This window comes from Megascapheus bottae, chromosome 29 (assembly GCF_031878675.1).
Source record: "Megascapheus bottae isolate mThoBot1 chromosome 29, mThoBot2.hap1, whole genome shotgun sequence".
NCBI classification, from domain to species: Eukaryota; Metazoa; Chordata; class Mammalia; order Rodentia; family Geomyidae; genus Megascapheus; species Megascapheus bottae.
In genome coordinates, this window is record NC_143537.1 from 12,530,252 (window position 1) to 12,548,781 (window position 18,530).

The following is an 18,530-nucleotide window of genomic DNA, read 5'->3' on the forward strand; positions in this document are numbered from 1 at the left end:
TAGCCTTGAGCAAAAAAAAAAAAGCTTGGCGACAATGCCCAGGCCCTGAATTCAAACCCCTGCACTAGCACCAAAATAAATAAATATATAAATAATAACAATAATTCCCCAAAAGTGATAAAAGACCCAGAACAAATGAATGAAAAAAAAGAAAGATCTCCTTTGTTTTTCCTAATAGAAACATGCCATTCAGTGAGGAAAGGCAGTTGAAGACAGACTTGCCAGTTCCTAACCTTATCCTTCCACTAAGGCTAATGCACTTTCGTGTCCCACCAGTCCTGGAGAAAAGTCCTCGCATTTTAAGAGCATTTGGAGCCTCCACAAGAACACTGTATTCTGTTTACAAGCAGTGCCAGGATTCTTTTGAGGTCAGCGTTTGCCTCTACCCAAGTGTTGAAACTGTCTGCGCCAAACTCTGGATCTAATTTCATGAATTCATCTACTTCCATTTGTCTCCCAGCCCAAAGGTCTCAACCCTTTGTTGAATTATAGTTAGCCGCCCTGGGGAACTTGGAGGAGATTCATTTTTTTAGGGGAAAATGCCTTCTAGTTACAACCCATCTAAGCCTTTAGTTAACAGCTATGAATTTCAACTCCACTGACTGCCTCTGCTAACAGGGCCCAGAGAAATCTGTCTTTGATGATGGCCCACGCTGGCTGCACCATAGACAGGCCTTTCTAGAGTTCTGAAATTGTTTCTCCCAAATCTCATTTTTAAAACAATCACTGCTGCTTAAGTTTCTTCCAGGACTGCCTTGAGACTTCTTTCTTGGAACAAGAAAGAATAAGGATTGCTTTTCTGAGAAATGGCAGGTTACAAAATCCGACCGCAATATACAAGACTAAGGAGTGCGAGGTACAGAGTTTTCCCCTGGGCACTGGGGACCACGGTTTTTATTCCCATCTGCAAAGTAAGAGATGAAGCATATATTTATTCAATTTGGGAAGGGGGTTCATATTATGGTTTGAACTCAGGGTCTTGTGATTGCTAGGTAAGCTCTCTACCACCCAAGCGATGCTGTACCTAGCTCTTTTAGCTTTATTTTATTTTTCTTATGGATCTCATGGTTTTTCAAAGAACAAGCTTCTGATTCTGACCCTCCTGCTTCTGATTCCCACGTAGCTTAGATGATGGGCATCAAAGAGTTTATTAGGATGTAAGGATGGTACCAGAGTGAATCCACATTTTTGCTGTCTGGAGAAACAGAGGCTTCTGAAAAGTGCAGTTTTTACTACATGGACATATTCTTTAACTGATACACTTTCTGGAAGGAGCGCTGAGCGAGACTGAGGAAGCTAGATATTAGAGGTAGAAACAATTAAGAGTCCAGGACAGTGGTTTAGACAATGAGATGGATTTTGCATCAGGTATGGTTTCAAGACAATGGGGAAAGTCATATAACGACAAGTCCTTTTGGGGACAGGAAGGTGTTTACACTTTTGCAAATGGGTCACCAGAGCCCAAGGGACAGGGCTATGCTAGGAGCTTGAGGTTTTCCCTCTTCCACTTCAACCAGCCACTCTTGGATCAGTGCAATGTGCTAGCTCCTCCTACCAAACTCTGTGTGTGTGTGTGTGTGTGTGTGTGTGTGTGTGTGTGTGTGTGTGTGTGTGTGTGTGTGTGTGTGTGTGTGTGTGTGTGTGTGTGTCTGTATACATGCTGGGGCTTGAATTCAGGGCCTAGGCACTGTCCCTGGGAATTTTTTGCTCAAGGCTAGGGCTCTATCACTTGAACCACAGTTCCATTTCCAGCTTTTTTTTTTGGCACTTCATTGGAAAAAAGTGTCTCATGTACTTTCCTATCCAGGCTGGCTTTGAACCACAATCCTTAGATCTCAGCCTCCTGAGTAGCTAGGATTACAGGTGTGAGCCACCAGTGCCCTGGCTGGGCTGTTTTTTTTTTTTTCCTTTGTTTTGTCTTTTCACATTTGCAATGGTATGACAAACACTGCAAGTGTTTACTAGATACTCCATCTTCCTCCCTTTCCAGACTCCACAACCAAGACCAAAAAAAGAATGCTTGTGTTATCAGCCACTTGTGCAGATGAGGCAACCAGATGTTAGAGCTCTGGCAACAATGCTCTAAGGAGACCTTCTAGAAACGAAGGAGGAGAAAGGAAAAAAGGAGGAAGAGGAGATGGCAGCTACGTATTTGTTGTCCTTCCCCCTTTTCTAACCTGAAAGGCAGATGTTCCTTAGCAGCCATTTTGTAACCATGAGGATGAAAGTAGAGACAAAAACTGCCTTTTTTTTTTTTTTTTTTAAAATGCTACCGGGGCTTTGAACTCAAGGCTTCATGTTTTTGTCTTTTTTTCTCATGGCTGACACTTTGCTATTGGAATCACAGCTCTACTTCCAGCTTTTTTGCTGGTTAACTAGAGATAAAGAGTCTCTTGGATTTGCCCAGGCTGGATTTGATTTTTTTCTTTTTTTTTTTTTGCCAGTTCTGGCACTTGAACTCAGGGCCTGGGCACTGTCCTTGGACACTTTCTGCTCAAGGCTAGTGCTCTGCCATTTGAACAACAGCGCCGCTTCTGGCTTTTTCTGTGTATGTGGTACCAAGGAATTGAACCCAGGGCTTCGTGCATGCTAGGCAAGTATTCTACTACTAGGCTACACTCCTGGCCTCTTGGTTTCAAATCTTGATTATCAGATCTCAGCTTGTGACTAGATAGGCCCATAAGGCAGGCGTTTTCTGCACATGATTTGCTTGGTGGTTGTATAATAGTTTTGTGAACAGTCAAGTTGTGCCAAGCTTAGATCTCATTTTTGTCATCATAAACAAAGAGGAACGTGAAGTAATGCATCCTTCACTAGCTTAAGCTTAATTTGATCAAGTAGTATAGAAAGAAAAAGCAATGGAGGACTGTGATAAAGGACTAAAGGAGACAATGTGGGTGGGGCAGATCTTACCTCGGTCACTGAAGTCATCGACCAGTACAATCTCGGCGACCAGTTCGGGGGGTGATCGGTTCAGTACACTGTGGACAGTACGCAGGATAGAAGACCAGCCCTCGTTGTGGAAGGGAATAATGATGCTGGTGTTGGGGAGTGAATCCAGGTAGCGTTTGTTTTGGCAGCTATAGGGAAACACGTGGAAAGGAGAAGTTGAGGACAGGTTTTGAACACTCCAGGTATTATTATTCAGCTCCCCTCCTGCCAGGAAGAACTCAGACACTTAAAAAAAAAAAAAGTCCATTCCCTTTCTACTCATTAGGGAATGAGAATGACAGAGAGACCTTGGGCTCCACAGAGATTTCTTCTTCCCAGGCATCCTGGGGTCCTGGCTCTACACTGGGATCTATAGAAGAGACTCCCTGCCCTTGTACAGAGTCACATGTCTATGTAGAGGAACAGTTCCTCAGCAACACGGAGTTTCTTTTTACCTGGGACTGTGTGATTTCCAGTAAAGAAAGGATGTCTGGGTCTGTGTTCCTAGCATGGAGCTTCTTTTTTTAAAGCTTTTATCATTTCCTGAGCAGAAAGGTACTAGTGGAAATGTTAGTTTTAACAACTGAAGCCAGGCCCCAGTGGCTCACGCTTGTAATCCTAGCTACTCAGGAAGCTGAGATCTGAGGACTGTGGTTCCAAGCCAGAAATGTCTGTGTGACTCTTATCTCCCAATTAACCACTAAAAAGCTTCCAGCAGAGCCATGGCTTCAAGTGGTAGCCTTGAACATCAACAATAAAAAAAAAAGCTCAGGATAGAGTCCAGCCCTGGGTTCAAGCCACACACATATATACACAAACCCACCCAACCCCCCCCCCTCCCCACACATATGTGCCCACAAATTAGGTGTTTAACTCTGCTTCATGACACAGCTCCAAACTTCCCTGGGACTTCCTGGATAATAGGAAGTATTGTTTAGGCTAATGTGGCATCTCTTAGCTGGCTCCATGAGAGAGCATGGTCACCACAAGACCACATTGTGATTAGTAGATTGGAACGACACTGTAAACAACCCCAAAACAACAGGAGGAGGTGGGTATCCAGGAAGGGCCCCTGAATCCCTAACCCATTCCCAGACAATTGGTGGGGGGGTGGCTTTTGCCTTGACTGGTCATCTGTATCCTTTGTGATATCCTTTATGACAAGCTGGAAAAAGGTTCCACGAATTCTGTGAGTAGCTCTAGCAAATAGCTGACCTCTAAATTTAGAGCTGGTTGGCCAGAGGTACTAGAGACCTGAGTTGTAAGTGCTATGTACGGGGGGGGGGGGGTTTGAAGTGCAGAACTCAATCCCTACCTGTGGGATCTGAATTATGGAACACTCAAGTAGAGACAATTGTTTTGTTGGTGATTTAAAAAAAAGTCTTATTTGGTAACTGACAATCCTTTCCTATTATCTCATACATCACTCCCCTGTGTGTTTCTCTCTAATGGGGAAAATGGTTAATTCATTTTGGAAACGTTTGCAAGATTGGACTGGTGGTCTTGATTCTGAGCCTCCTCTTTCCCTCCTGAGCTCTGCTCTCTACCAGCCATGTGGTGAGTTTAGGACTGGTAGACCACCCTGCCCTGTGAACATTCAAAAGTCACTACAATACACAAAAGGAATTAATGTAGTTTAGCCTATCAGCAAACCTTTTGTTAGTGTTCAAGTTTGTTTGTTCTATTTTTTTTTTACAGTTGGCTTGCCAACTAAGAATTAAAAGCAAGTGTATATATTGCATGTAACTAATGTGCTTCCTCTGCTTCTTTTTTATAAATTGTTCCCCCTGTTATCCTTGTAATACATTTGTTAAAGAAACTGGGCCATTTGCCCTGCAAGGTAACCCATAGTCTGTATCTTGTTGCGAGCTAGTGCTCTACCACTTGAGACCTGTCTCCACTCCAGCACTTTGGTAGTTAATCGCAGATAGAAGCTTCTGAGTAGTTAGGATTACAGGTATGAGTCACCAATGCCAGCTAAATGCTTTCTTTTTGGCAGCACTGGGATTTGAAATCAGGGCCTTGCTCTTGCTATAGGGAGACATTCTACCACTGGACCATCTGCCCAGCTTTTAGGATTTTATCTGTGGGGATTGCTTTTTACATTCTAATTTTGATGGAATGTTATTTTTTAAATTATGAACACTATTTACAAGGCTCCAAAGTCAAATCTAAGAAAAGAAAATTCAAACATGAATGTTTATATGCTTATCTCTACATCTAGTATTTTCCTTCCTTGTAGGAATCCATTTTATTTTGTGGTTAATTTTTGCATGGCTTTCTTTCTTCCCTTAACATAGCAACTGCATATTTATAAGCTGCTATCTCTCTGATCTTTTTTCTTCCCTCCCCCTCCCCAATCTCTCTTTCTTTTAAACTCAAGGCCTGGACATTGTCTCAAGCTTTTTTGTTCAAGTCTAGCACTCTACCACGTAAGCCACAGCTTCAATACCAGGTGTTCACTGGAGATAAAGAATCTCGGACTTTGCTGCCAGTGCTGGTTTTGAACCATGAATCTCAGATCTGATTACAGGCATGCATGACAGGACTCCCTAACTGGCCTGGCTTCTTGATCATTTCTTAAGTACACAGTAGCATGATATTTCTTTTCCACTTCACAGTATATCTTTGCATTCCAAAAATTGTCTATTTTTCTTTTTTTTAAATAAAAGAACGGGGTAAGTTCAATTGAGAGAACAATAAATAAGGTTTTCCAGAATGAAAGCATAGCTATTTTCTAAGTTTTATTATTTTGCCTCAGGAGGAAAAAGAAATAGGAGAGAGCTACTTATCTTCTAAGCAGTGATCCTGGCAGTGCAGTCCTGCCTGGACAAGAGGCATGGGTACCACCAGGAGCTTACTATAGGAGTACCAAACTCTGGCATAGCCCATGATACCTGAATCTGAATCTTTCACCATGGGGTGTGCATGGTACGCTTATGTGTGACTGTGCAACAGTCCTGGGGCTTGAACTCAGGGCTCAGGAGCTTGTCCCTTTTTTTGCTCAAGGCGAGCACTCTACCACTTGAACCACAGTTCCCTTTCCAGCTTTTTGGTGGTTAATTAAGTTTTACGAACTTCCCTACTTTGGCTGACTTTGAACCTTGGCACTCAAGTCTCAGCCTCTTGAGTAGCTAGGATTACAGGCACGAACCACCAGCACCCAGCTTAACAATACGTGTTTTAACAAGCCCTATGGGTAATTCTGATGCCTCACTCAAGTTTGAGCATTATTGTCCCAAAATATTCACATTCTCAGCTGTAGAAAGGGTTCTCTGGTGGGTAAAGATGGGTAGGGTTGGGAGAGATGGATGTGGAAGGGTGACATAGACAAGATGAACTGTACTCATAGACTGATAGGTTGAACTGAAGCCTCTTTGTACAACTTAAAAGTAATAAAAATACACACATCGAGGGGTTGTGGAGAAAGAGGAACCCTACTGCACTGCTGGTGGTAATGTAAACTAGTACAGCCTCTCTGAAAGGCAGTTCGGAGGTTTCTTAAAAAACTGAAAATAGACCTTCCCAACCATGCCACCATATCACTCCTGGGCTTCTACCCTGAGCATCATAACCCAAGATATAATAAGGACACTTGCACAGCCATGTTCATCTCTGCACTATTCACAATAGCCAAGCAATGGAACCAACCCAGATGCCCTACTACGGATGAATGGATACAAGAAATGTGGTACATATACAACACAATTCTACATAGCCAACAGACACTTTGCTGGGAAGTGGATGAAACTAAAGTGAATCAGGACCAAAGGAACAAAGGGCACATGGTTTCTTTGATATGTGCATATTAGATCCAAACAGTACAAGAGCAAATGACTCAATATTTGGAGTAGTACCAGTGAATCATACAATAGTTTTCTTGTTGTTGTTTTGGTTGTGGAGCTTGAATTCTGGGCCTGGACGCTGTCCCTGAGCTCTTCAATTCAAGGCTACTGCCTACCCATAGAGCAACAGCACCACTTCCAGTTTTCTGGTGGTTAATTGGGGATAAGAGTCTCACAGACTTAGCAGTGCCAAGGCCCAGGGGTAGGGCCTTGAACTGAAGAGCTCAGAGACAGCGCCCAGGCCCAGAGTTCAAGAACCACAACTGATTAAAAAAAAAAAAAGTCTCATAGACTTGCTTGTCAGGGTTGGCTTTGAACCATGATCCTCAGATCACAGCCTCCTGAGTAGCTAGGATTACAGGCATGAACCACCATACCCGGTTATACAGTAGTTTTATTGCTAAGATTCTGAGGCCTCTCTAGACTGACTTTCACAATGGTTGTACTAGTTTACATTCTGACCCATAATGGATGTTTCTTTTTGTCTAACTTCCTGGCCAGCATTTGTTGTTTGTGGCCATTATTCTGATCAAGATGAGAGAAGTCTCAGTTTTATTTTAGTTGTATTTCCTCTCTCATCAGGGATGTTGAGCATTTTTTTTCATGTATTTAGTGAATCACTGTATTTCCTCTTTTGAAATATAATTGTCTGGTTTACTGGCCCATTTATTAATTGGGCTAAGGGTTCTTTGAGAGTAAAGTTTTCTGAACTCCCTGTAGTGCTGCTCTGTCAGATAAATAGCTGCCCAAGATTTTCTCTCAATTCTATCATGTTTCTTTGCTCTAGTAACTATTCACTGTACAAAAGTTCTTTTAGTTTGATGCAATCCCATTTGTCAGTCCTTGCTCTTCCTTGCTGAGCTGTAAGAGTTATTTTGGAGTTCTATTCAGGAAGTTATTGCCTCTATTTCTATGATTTCCTGAAGTAGATCCAGGTCTTGCAGGAAGGTCTTTGAACTTCTTTGAACTGGTGATAACACATGATAATAGGCAGGATTCTGCTTTCAGTCTTTTTCCATGGTAGTACAGCCATTTTTAGAAAATGGGTTCTGTCCATCTGTGAGCATGGAAGGTCTATCTTCTGATGATTCCCTTCTTTCTTCAGTGACTAATAGCTTTTGTGGTAGAGATCTCCCACTTCCTTAGTTTAAATTTATTCCTAGATGTTTTATTATTATGGTGGTACTGAGGATTGAACTCAAGATACTCTCACTTGACGCCTTTCTCCAATCCCTGTATCTTGATTATTTTTGACATAGTGTCTTTTAATTTTTGTTTTGATTTTGGTTTTGGCAGGTCCTATGGCTTGAACTCAGGGCCTGAGCACTGTCTCTGAGCTTTACTTTCCTTTTTTAATTTTAATTTTTTAAAAATTGCTCTATTGTTGATTTAGAGGTGATATACAATGGGGTTACCTTTACATACAGGTAGTTAGTAAATTTCCTTCCTCCCATTTGGCCCTCAAATGGTGTGGTTCACTTTGATGGATGCCCAGTGCAGACAGTGACTCTGCTGCTGCACTATTTACCTGGTTTCCCACTGATTCTGTGCCCTCCCCCACCTTCCCTCAGATGTGCAGGTGTATACACTGTAGGTGAAGTAAAGAATATAGAGTCATCAGAAAATGAGATTACTAAGAAAAGATCCTTTGTTTCCTTATCTTTGAAGTTCATTTCAGTATGTATACTATTTTGCCAGTCCTGGGCCTTGAACTCAGGGCCTGGGCACTGTCCTTGGGCTTTCCTCAAGGCTAGAGCTCTACCACTTGAGCCATAGCACCATTTCTGGCTTTTTTTCTATGTATGTGGTACTGAGGAATTGAACCGGGGTCTTCATGCATGCTAGGCAAGCACTCTATCACTAGGCCAAACTCCCAGCCCCATATACTATTTTATGTACCTATGAAGAGGTGCTTGAGCATTACAACTTGGCGATTTTCTCCGAAGACCATCTCTTTTGGTCTCACTGTATGCGAGTGTCTAAGACCCTGTATACTTCATTGTATCTCATCGTATTTTAAATCTAACATCTGTATATCAGGGAGAACATGCACTATTTGTCTCTCATCTTGGCTTACCTCACTCAACATGATTTGTTCAAGGTCCCTCCATTTCTCTGTGAATGCCATTATTTTATCCTTTCTAATGGCTGTGTAATGTTCCATTGTATGTAGGTACCGCATTTTGGGGGGATCCATTCATCTATTGTGGGGCATCTGGGTTGTGTCCGTATCTTGATTATTGTGAACACTGTAGCAGTGAACACAGATGTGCAGATGTCCTGGTCATATCCTGGTTCATGATTTTTCATGTCCCTGCTTAAGATTAGCATTCTACCACTTGAACTACAGGTCCACGTTTTGCTGATTAGTTGAAGGTAAGAGTCTCGAGGACTTTTCTGCTCTGAACTGCAATCTTCAGATATCAGCCTTATGAGTAGTTAGAATTACAGTACCAGACAGGCCTCATATTTTCTGCCAAACCTGACCTGGGTGGGGCTTTACTTGGTCTTTCCCATGCCACTGGGGATTACAAATGTCATTGACTGAGATACAATCTCATGCATTTTTATTTCCACACTAGCTTTAAACTATGATCTCTTGAGCGTGCCTCCCCTCCCATGTAGCTGGCATTATAGATTTGAGCCACCGTTGCCCTGTGATATTTTTTCGAGGCTATTATAATTATTTCCTCACTTCTTTCCCAGCTGATTCATCATTCTTTTTTTTTTTTTTTTTTGCCAGTCCTGGGCTTGAGCTCAGGGCCTGAGCACTGTCCTTGGACTTTCTCAAGGCTAGAGCTGTACCACTTGAGCCTCAGCACTACTTCCAGCTTTTTGCTATGTATGTGGTAATGAGGAATCGAACCCGGGTCTTTGTGCATGCTAGGCAAGCACTCTACCACTAGGCCAAACTCCCGGCCTCATTTTTTTTTTCTTTTCTGTCCAGAGCCTGGGTACTGTCCTTGAGCTTTCTCAAGGTTAGTGCTCTACCACTTGAGCCATAGAACCACTTCCAACTTTTTCTGTGTACTAAGGAATTGAACCCAGGCTTTTGTACATGCTAGCCAATCATTCTACCATTAGGCCACTCTCCTGGCCCCCAAATTGTTGATTTTTGTGTACTCAGTTTGGTATACTGATACTTTGCTCAAAGTGTTCATCTAAAAAATTTTTGGTGGAGTTCTCAGGGTCTTTTAGGTACATTATCTGCAAATAGGGATAGATTGATTTCTTCCTTTCTTGCTTTAATCTCGATTCCTTTCTCTTATTTTATTGCTCTGCCTCAAAATTCTAGTTGTAAATTGAATAGGAGTAGAAAGAGTGGATATCCTGCTTTCTTCCTGACTTTGCCAAACATGGTTTGTTTGTGTTGGAGACATGACTTACTTGGTAGTCTTAGTCAATGTGCAAAAGTATCAGGCATTGATGCTATTATTATATCTGGACTTACATGTTCTGTAGTATTTCTTTTACAAACTTAGAGGCACCAACATTGAGTGAATACACACAAATACACACACACACACACACACACACGTTTTGCTTCTTCATGGATTGCTCCCTTTGTTACTATGTACTGCCCTTTTTAATCTTTTCTGACTAGTTTGTGCCTGAAATTGTCCTTGCTGGAGTTGAATACAGCTCTCCTTCATTGTTTTTGACCTCTACTTGCTTGGTATAATTTTTTCATCCTTTTAGTCTACGTAGGTCTTTTGTGTCTTTCTTGTAGAAAACACGAAGCAAGCTTCCCTAAGTGTCCCTAGCCTAGGCCCTTTCACTTATATTTCTTGTTTGTAGACATAGTCTCACTACCTTTATCTACATAGAACTCATGATCCTTCTAACCACTGCCTCCTGAGTAACTGGGGTAGTAAGTGTGTATCATCACACCTGGCTCTCGAGATTTTCTTAAAGTATGGGCAGATCTTTTAGAGGCAGTGATGAGCCATAGGTGATAGTGGATGAGTCTCTCAATGGGGACAGGTGCCATCTGATACCTTGCCATCCCCAGTGGTCTTATGAGGAAGCTTTTTTAACTCCCTCACAGAACTTCCCAGGATTCTTAGATAGGCTGGAGTTTGAGAGTCCATAAAACAACAACAACAACAACAAAAAACTCCACAGAATTATTTTTGAAAAGACTCCAAAGAGTGGTGAGGAGCTTTCTAGGGGAAATGTGTGACATTTTAGGATGATGCACGGAAGTAGTGTGTTCTTTGGGTGCCACTGCAGACCACTGTTCAGTGTCCACTGGGCTGTGGTTGCTATGTAACTTTCCCTGAAATGTGCCCAATAGCACAGTGAGCTTGGAGACAAGAGTTCAGTGGGGGAGAGTGTTCATTTTAGAATTTAAACTATGGGAACACGGTGCCCTTTTTTCTATATGTCTGAGAATTTTCAGAAAGAAATATTGAAAGAGAAGAACTGGCTGGCATCTGTGGGTTTAGTTTACAATTCTACCTCTGCTGGAGGCACCAAGGGAAGTGGCAAAGGACAGATGCACCAGACTTCTGGCTGTGAGCTCATTTCCATGTGTGTGAACTGGATTCTGAATCCTAGCAGTCTTCTTTGGCTAGCTAAGCAGTCTCTCCCTTTGGGGCCTTCCAGCTTTCCTTCATGTTCCTCTTCTTGTTCTTCCACCTAGCTGGTCTTTCCCTCATCTCTCCAGGCCCTTTGATCACATCAGCTAGTACTCTCTGGAACTTCCACTTCATTATGCTGACTTTTCCAAATAAATGAAAGCATCTCTTCTTTAAAAACAAAAACAAAAAAATAAAACCCTCTCCTTTAACTCGGTCCTGTGTGGCCAAGAAAGACAGGTGCTAACGAAGTTCCTGCCTCCCATCCAATTTCACAGGAGGTTTGCTTTGCTGGGAGGTATGTGCTGTAATAAATTGCCCAGAGCCCAGCTGTTACCCAGTAGAGAGCCAGACTCTCTCCAGCTCCAGAGCTGGTCCTGAGCCTCACAAGCTACTAGGAGATACATAAACACCATCCTGCATTAAAGGACATAGAGATTAGTAAATTTACTTCTAATTTAATTGCCCTCTTGTATTCACTCGTTCACTCATTTATTAAAAAAACAATGAAGTTGCCCCTTGATTTTTTTTTTCTTCCACAAGCAATGAATATTCTTCTATTTGGCCCTAGTTTGGCCTTCATGGAAACATAAAATCGTAGGACACGCTCAAATGATTTTCTCCCCTATCTAGGAGAGATCCTGGCCCCACACACAGGAGTGGGGAGACTTTTCTGCATGAGCTAGCTTTGAACTACAATCCCCCGATCTCACTTAGCCTCTTGAGCAGTGAGGCTCAGAGGTGTGAGATACCAGCACCTGGCCCCTAGAGCTGTTATGGACGAAAAACAAGAAAAATCCCTTTCTCAGAAGCCTTTGGGAAGGATTTCAAAGATTATATTGTCTGAATAGAAGACGAGGGTTCCACTCCTGTTGTACAGGGCCTCGTGTGGCTACTACAGGGAAGGAGCCAGGCACATGCCTGATGGATTACAGAACATCTTTTCTTGTATGCTCTCAGCTATTCCATTGTGGAATCTGTATAAGATACTTCCGTAGAGTTTGTATGTTTTTTTTTGGGGGGGGGGAGCTTGAACTCAAGGCCTAGGCAGTGTTCCTGAGCTTTTTTGCACAAGGCTAACATTCTATCACTTAAGCTACAGTTCCACACACTTCTGGCTCTGTGTGTGTGTGCACTCATGCAATAATAATTGATAGGAGGCTCACAGACTTTTGCACCCAATTTAGAACTAAGATCTCCGAGTCTTGAGTAGCTAGGAGTACAGGCACGAGCCACTGATGCCTGAGTTTGGAATATTTTATTCTGTTTTTTTGCCCAGGATTTGCTAGGTAGTCCAGGCTGACCAGGAAGTCATGTTACTCCTGCCTCTGTCTGTGCCTGTACCACACAGCTGGAGTTCAGAATCCCAACTGCTAAGATGCATGTGAAAAACATTCTGACCCTTGCTTAAGCACTTCTTCTGTCCTTTGCTTCACAATGTGACAAGGTCACAAGTCTAGCTGGGGCAGAGTGTAGTTAGAAGTATACAGAGTGATATTTATTGACACTTTCAATACTGCGGTAGGAACTTAGTGTTCTGTACTTGTTAAGCAACAACTCTTGTCACTTAAGCCATGTGTTTAGCCTTTTTTTGGTAGGGTCCCAAGAGATCCTCCTACCTATACCTCTTGCATAGCTAATGTTAGAGACATGTACTACCACACCCTGCTTCTTGTTGAGATAGAAGTCTCATTGACTCTTGCTTGGTCTGGCCTTGAACTGTGATCCCACCAATCTCTACCTCCTGAGGAGCTGGAATTATAAGCCCGAGTCACCATATCAGCTGTTGGCACAGTGAAGAACAGAAACAAGATGAATGTCCATTAATAGGGGAAGATTACATGAAGCATGAAAAATTCATCTGCTGAACACTGAAGCAGTTAAAAAACAAGGTCAAAGCCAGATGCCTGTGGCTCATGCCTGTAATCCTGGCTACCAAGGAAGCTAAGGTGTGGAGAACCAGGGATTGAAAGGAGAGCAGGAAAAAAGTCTGTGACAATCCATCTCCAAAATAAAGAGCAAAACACGAGGCTGGAGGCATGGTTCAAGTGGTGGACCACCAGCTAAGCAAGTAAGCCAAGTACACATAAGACCCCGAGTTCAAACCAAGGTGCCACTTAAAAAAAAAAAAAACAACCCCAAACCCAAATCGAAAAACAAAACAAACATGAAAGACCCCACCCAGCTAATCCAGGCTGGTTTTGAACTGTGATCCTCAGATCTCAGCCTCCTGAGTAGTTAGGATGACAGGTGTGAGCCACCAGTGCTAGGCTGAGTTCACCCTTTTAATTTCCAAGTAAGGAAGTGAGACTCGGAACCTATGGCTGTGAGAGCCTGGGCAGGGGATCTGGCTCCACATTTATTCATAACACAAAGAGAAAAAAAAAAAAGGATGGAAATAACAAATCCAAGTCAGATATGCTAAAGCAACTGGCACTGGAAGCATCCATAGGGTGTTAACTCACACAGCCTAGAAAAGGGAGGTGTAAGAGGGTCTTGGTAAATTCCAGCAAAGAAAAACTCCCAGTAGGAGAAACATGCCTGCTGGTGTCTGTATGACACTATCCATCTCTCCTTTGCTCATTCAGTGTTCATTCGCATTTGCCAGCAGTACCTTTGATATGGCAGGTTATCAAACTTCCTTTATAACATAAATGGCCTTGCTAGATTGGGCAGAGAAGGGATTGGAGAAAGACGAGGCTTATACTGTGTCAATATGACATCTTGGTCCAAAAGTCCCCTCAGGGCCAGTCAGGTCAGTCATGGTCTGCGTTATCCAGACTTTCTCTTCTGGTGGAAGTGGCAGATGACTTAGTCATAGCTGCTGAGGGAGAAGGAGCCAATGCACTGACTTGCCAGTGGCCAATGGTCTCTATAAAAAGTCTGTGACCTTGGTAGGCTCTGGTGTCTGTAGGCCTAGTTAATCAGGAGGCTGAGATCTGAGGACCATGGTTCAAAGTCAGCCTGTGCAGAAAAGTATTTGAGACTCTTATCTTAAATTAATCTCCAAAAAGGGTGAAGTGGAGCTGTGGCTTGAAGGGTACATACAGGTTCTACCCTTGAGTTATAAAAACAAGCAAACAAACAAAAAACTAAGGCAGGGCTAGGAATGTGGCTTAGTGGTAGAGTGCTTGCCTAGCATGCATTAAGCCCTGGATTTAATTCCTCAGCACCACATAACAGAAAAAGCCAGAAGTGGTGCTGTGGCTCAAGTAGTAGAATGCTACCTTTCAGCTTAGGCCCTGAGTTCAACTCCTAGTACTGGCAATAAAAAGAGAAAGGGGGGTAGGGGAGAAAAGAAAACGTAAACAAAAAAGAAAAGGCTGGGAGCCGGTGACTTATACTTGTAATCCTAGCTACTCAGGACGCTGAGATCTGAGTATCATAGTTGCAAGTTAGCCCAGGCACAAAAGTCCATGAGATTCTTATCTCCAATTAAGCCACCAGAAACCTGGAAGGGTCACTGTAGCTCAAAGTGACAGAATGCTAGTCTTGGATTGAAGAGCTCAGGGACAGCGTCCAGGCCCAGAGTTCAAGCCCCATGACCAACAAAAACAAAGAAAAGTCTGGCCAAATGTGCTAAGTCAAGCAACCTTGCTTTCTTGAGGATATGACCTTGATATACAGTCCTAGAGTTAATGAGTGCGTGTAGAGAGTCATGGAGAGGAACAAAGGCCTAGAGAGATTAGTGGTAGGATCCATAAATTCTGCAGAGTTGTAAGAATTCCAGGAGAACATAAGGCCAGCCATGGCAGGATGAGTCTCTACATTTAAGGCATGGGAGGGGGGCCTGGCTATGTCTCATACTCCTGTCTTTTTCCGCATTCCCCTCCCATTTCCCTTCATTGACTCTGCCTCCTTACTGAGCATGCTAAGAAACCCTGTTTAATCCCTCAATCCATCCTCTGCAATGCAAAACCAAATGCAAGCATCTCAACGTTGTACCTGTGCTAACCCGACCCCTGTATTCTTTTTCCTTATTACTGGGGAAGAACTGATTGTGTTCTCTCCTTACTTTATTTATCTTGAGGTAATCAGACCAGGAGGTTTCTGTGAGCACAATGTATCTTGATCAATGTCACCCTTTCCAACATTCTCCCCACGCCCAGTCACCCTCACCCCCTCAAGTTACCTGCCTCCATTGTTACTAATGTACATGAGTATTGACTGTTACATATTTATCAGCCATATATAATAACCATATATAATGGTGGCTGTCATATACATATATAAATTATTATAGTATTACATATAAGTATATAAATATGCATAAAATATATAAAGCAGATGTATGTATAGATAAAACATGTGCATATACACACATGAGTATATGTCAGCTCGTAGAGATTAGGACTATTAGCACAATTTATAGTTCAAATTTTCAACATTTAAATTTTACTTCCCAAGGGTAGAAAAAAAATCTGAACCACAATAAAGTAATTGGCAGGCAGGGATGGGGCAGGAATGGGTGACATTCTACATGTATACATTACCTGATTTGTGAAATAGTAATCCCTCTGTACAACATGCTAATGGTAACAATAAAATTATATTAAAAAACTGGAACCAGTTTGGTTTTTCCCAAACTGAGTTTCCTTCCTCAACATGACTTTAGTTCTAGAAAGAACCCTACCAGGTGTGGGGACACTGAGGTGGATATTGTATTGAATGCCATCTGTCAGTATGGATGTTCAGAGGTGGTTCTTTCAGAATGAAGAATTGTCAGCTTCAGAACCATCACTAAGGAGGGAATCTGGACTTGACTAACAGGTCTAGAACAATTCTACCCTCTCTGTGTAACCCTGGCTGGGCCACCAAGACATCACGATCCATTTCTGGCAGCAGACACAGCTCGTCCTCCTGTCACTGCTCCACATCCAAAAGTTGGGTGTACTCTTGTGATCACAAGGGTGAGGTTTGTTTGGTTTTCGTTCTGATCAATGTTATATGAAAGTACCACAAGCTCTGTCTCCCAATAAACTCTTCTGTAAATAGGAACTATGTTAGCACCTTCTGGTAGAAAGGAAATCTAACACACCCTTCTTTGCCAAACAGATAATAATTTTCAATTTTTTCCCACTCACCAGATGGGACCTAGTGGGAACTGGTTCATGTGGGGTATTGCAGGAGCCAGGATCTCTTTGGGCTAAGAAACAAGGCAGAAAGCCAGCTACTGTTTCCAGGCAGCATGCGCAGCTCTACACAAGAACCCAATACAGCTACTGAATAATCCGAAGGTTGGAAGGGACTGATTTTCATCTTGTTTGTGCTCCTTGATTTATAGCTGAGGAAACTGAGGCCCAGAAAGGAGGTGAAATCTTTCTAGGGACACAGAGTAAGCATGTCCACATTTCAAATGGTGGTCCTTGGTACAGGGTGAAAAAGCAAGGCCTGACACCAACAGTGGCTCAGGACTGTAATTCTAGTTACTCAGGAGGGTGAGATCTGAGGATCACGGTTTGAAGCCAACCTGGGCAGGGAACCTCCAGTTAGGAATCAAAAAAATCTGGAAGTGGAGCTGTGGCTCAAGTAGTAGATCTCTAGCTTTGAGCAGAGATGCTCAGAACAGTGCCCAGGCAATGAGTTCAAGTTCTAGGACCAGCCCCCCCCCCCCCCAACTCCCACACAAGTACTAAGGGCATGAGCTGGGTGCAAATTCTACTTTTGTACCAAGGTGAACATGAAAAGGGGAGTCTCCATTTCCATCTGGGGAAAGTAGATTCCTTACAGAAGCAAACAATTCCAGGGAAATGTAACTCGGCTAGAACTCAGCACAGAAATATCAGTGTCTACATCACAAAGTACACATTGTTTTCTACCAAATGATTTTAAGTTCAAGCTTCAGAATTCTCCCTTTTATGTATAAAATAACATTCCCACAATGCAAATGGTATGTGTTCAATTGCCTGTTAATGTACTTTTTTGGGGGGTCAGGTCTGTATGCTGTCCCTGAGCTTTTTAGCTTAAGGCTAGTGCTCTATGATGGCTCACTCATAGACTTTCCTGCCTGGGCTAGCTTTGAACTATGTTCCTCAGATCTCAGACTCCTGAGTAGCTAGAATTATAGGTAAAAGTCACTGGCACCTAGCCACACTGACTTTTGAACTAGGTTCTGGTACTTATGCACATAATCCTACTCAGAAGGTTGAGATCTAAGAATCATGATTCAAAGCCAGCCTGAGAAGAAAAAGTTGGTGAGATTCTTGTTTCCAATAAACTATCAAAACAAAGCTAGAAGTAGAGCTATGGTTCAAGTGATGAAGTTCTAGCCATGTGCACAAAAGCTTAGGGACAGTGCCCGGGTCTTGAGTTCAAGTCCCATTTACCCTCAATTTAGATCACTTAGAATCATTAGATAAAAGTATTTGTTTTAAGCTTCAGGAGAAATGGAAATTTTGCCTAATTTATTTATTTTATTTTTTTATTGCTGCTTACCTAGGGCCTAAACCACACAGGAAGAACATATAGGTGACTCAATCAATATTTATTGGTGAGTAAGTGATTTACAGGGACAATTTCACAGGTATGGCTTGAATATAGATATCCCTTTTGGCAGGGACGGTCTCTTATTATCTTAGGGTGAGCTGTTTGGCAGCTGGGCTGCGAATTAAGAGGTAGGGGGATGGGTAAAGAGCCTCTAATAAACGTAGTTAAACTTCAATCTAGTTCATCATTTCATTGATTAAATATGTCAGTGAGGTGGCCTTGTATGGCAGGAAATCAAGAATATTGTAGGAGCTTTGTTAAAAGTTTCCTTTGACCTACTGGCTTTAACAAAGATCCGTAGCTAGACTGGGAAAGCTCAGTTCGTGTTACATCTCTGCCAGTTCTTGCTCAAGTCTCCTTGAACCAGGAGAGTTGAAAAACACTCCTCTGATACGGGAATATTTATTAACACATGAGGCTTTTGTGGTTCTGAAGCCAAACTCAGCATCACCAAGGTCCCATCCTCAGGTCTGGGGACAGTCTTTTTTCTTCACAGTCCCAACGCTTTTATTTGCCAGTCCTGGGGCTTGAACTCAGGGCCTGAGTACTGTCCTTGGGCTTTCCTCAAGGCTTGCAATCTACCACTTGAGTCACACCACCACTTCAGGCTTTTCTATGTATGTGGTACCAAGGGATTGAACTTCAGTCTTCGTGCATGCTAGGTAAGCATTCTACCACTAGACCAAAC

General features: G+C 42.6%; 1 protein-coding gene across 2 annotated transcripts in view; it reads right to left on the reverse strand.

The window, feature by feature from the left end:
- Galnt10 (polypeptide N-acetylgalactosaminyltransferase 10) overlaps nucleotides 1-18,530 on the reverse strand; it is a 186,217-nt gene that overhangs the window by 66,379 nt on the left and 101,308 nt on the right. For both annotated transcript variants that reach the window (XM_090321147.1, XM_090321146.1), the window contains exon 4: nucleotides 2,914-3,080. In XM_090321147.1, the coding sequence (XP_090177273.1) occupies nucleotides 2,914-3,080 (167 nt within the window). The remainder of the gene's footprint in view (nucleotides 1-2,913; nucleotides 3,081-18,530) is intronic.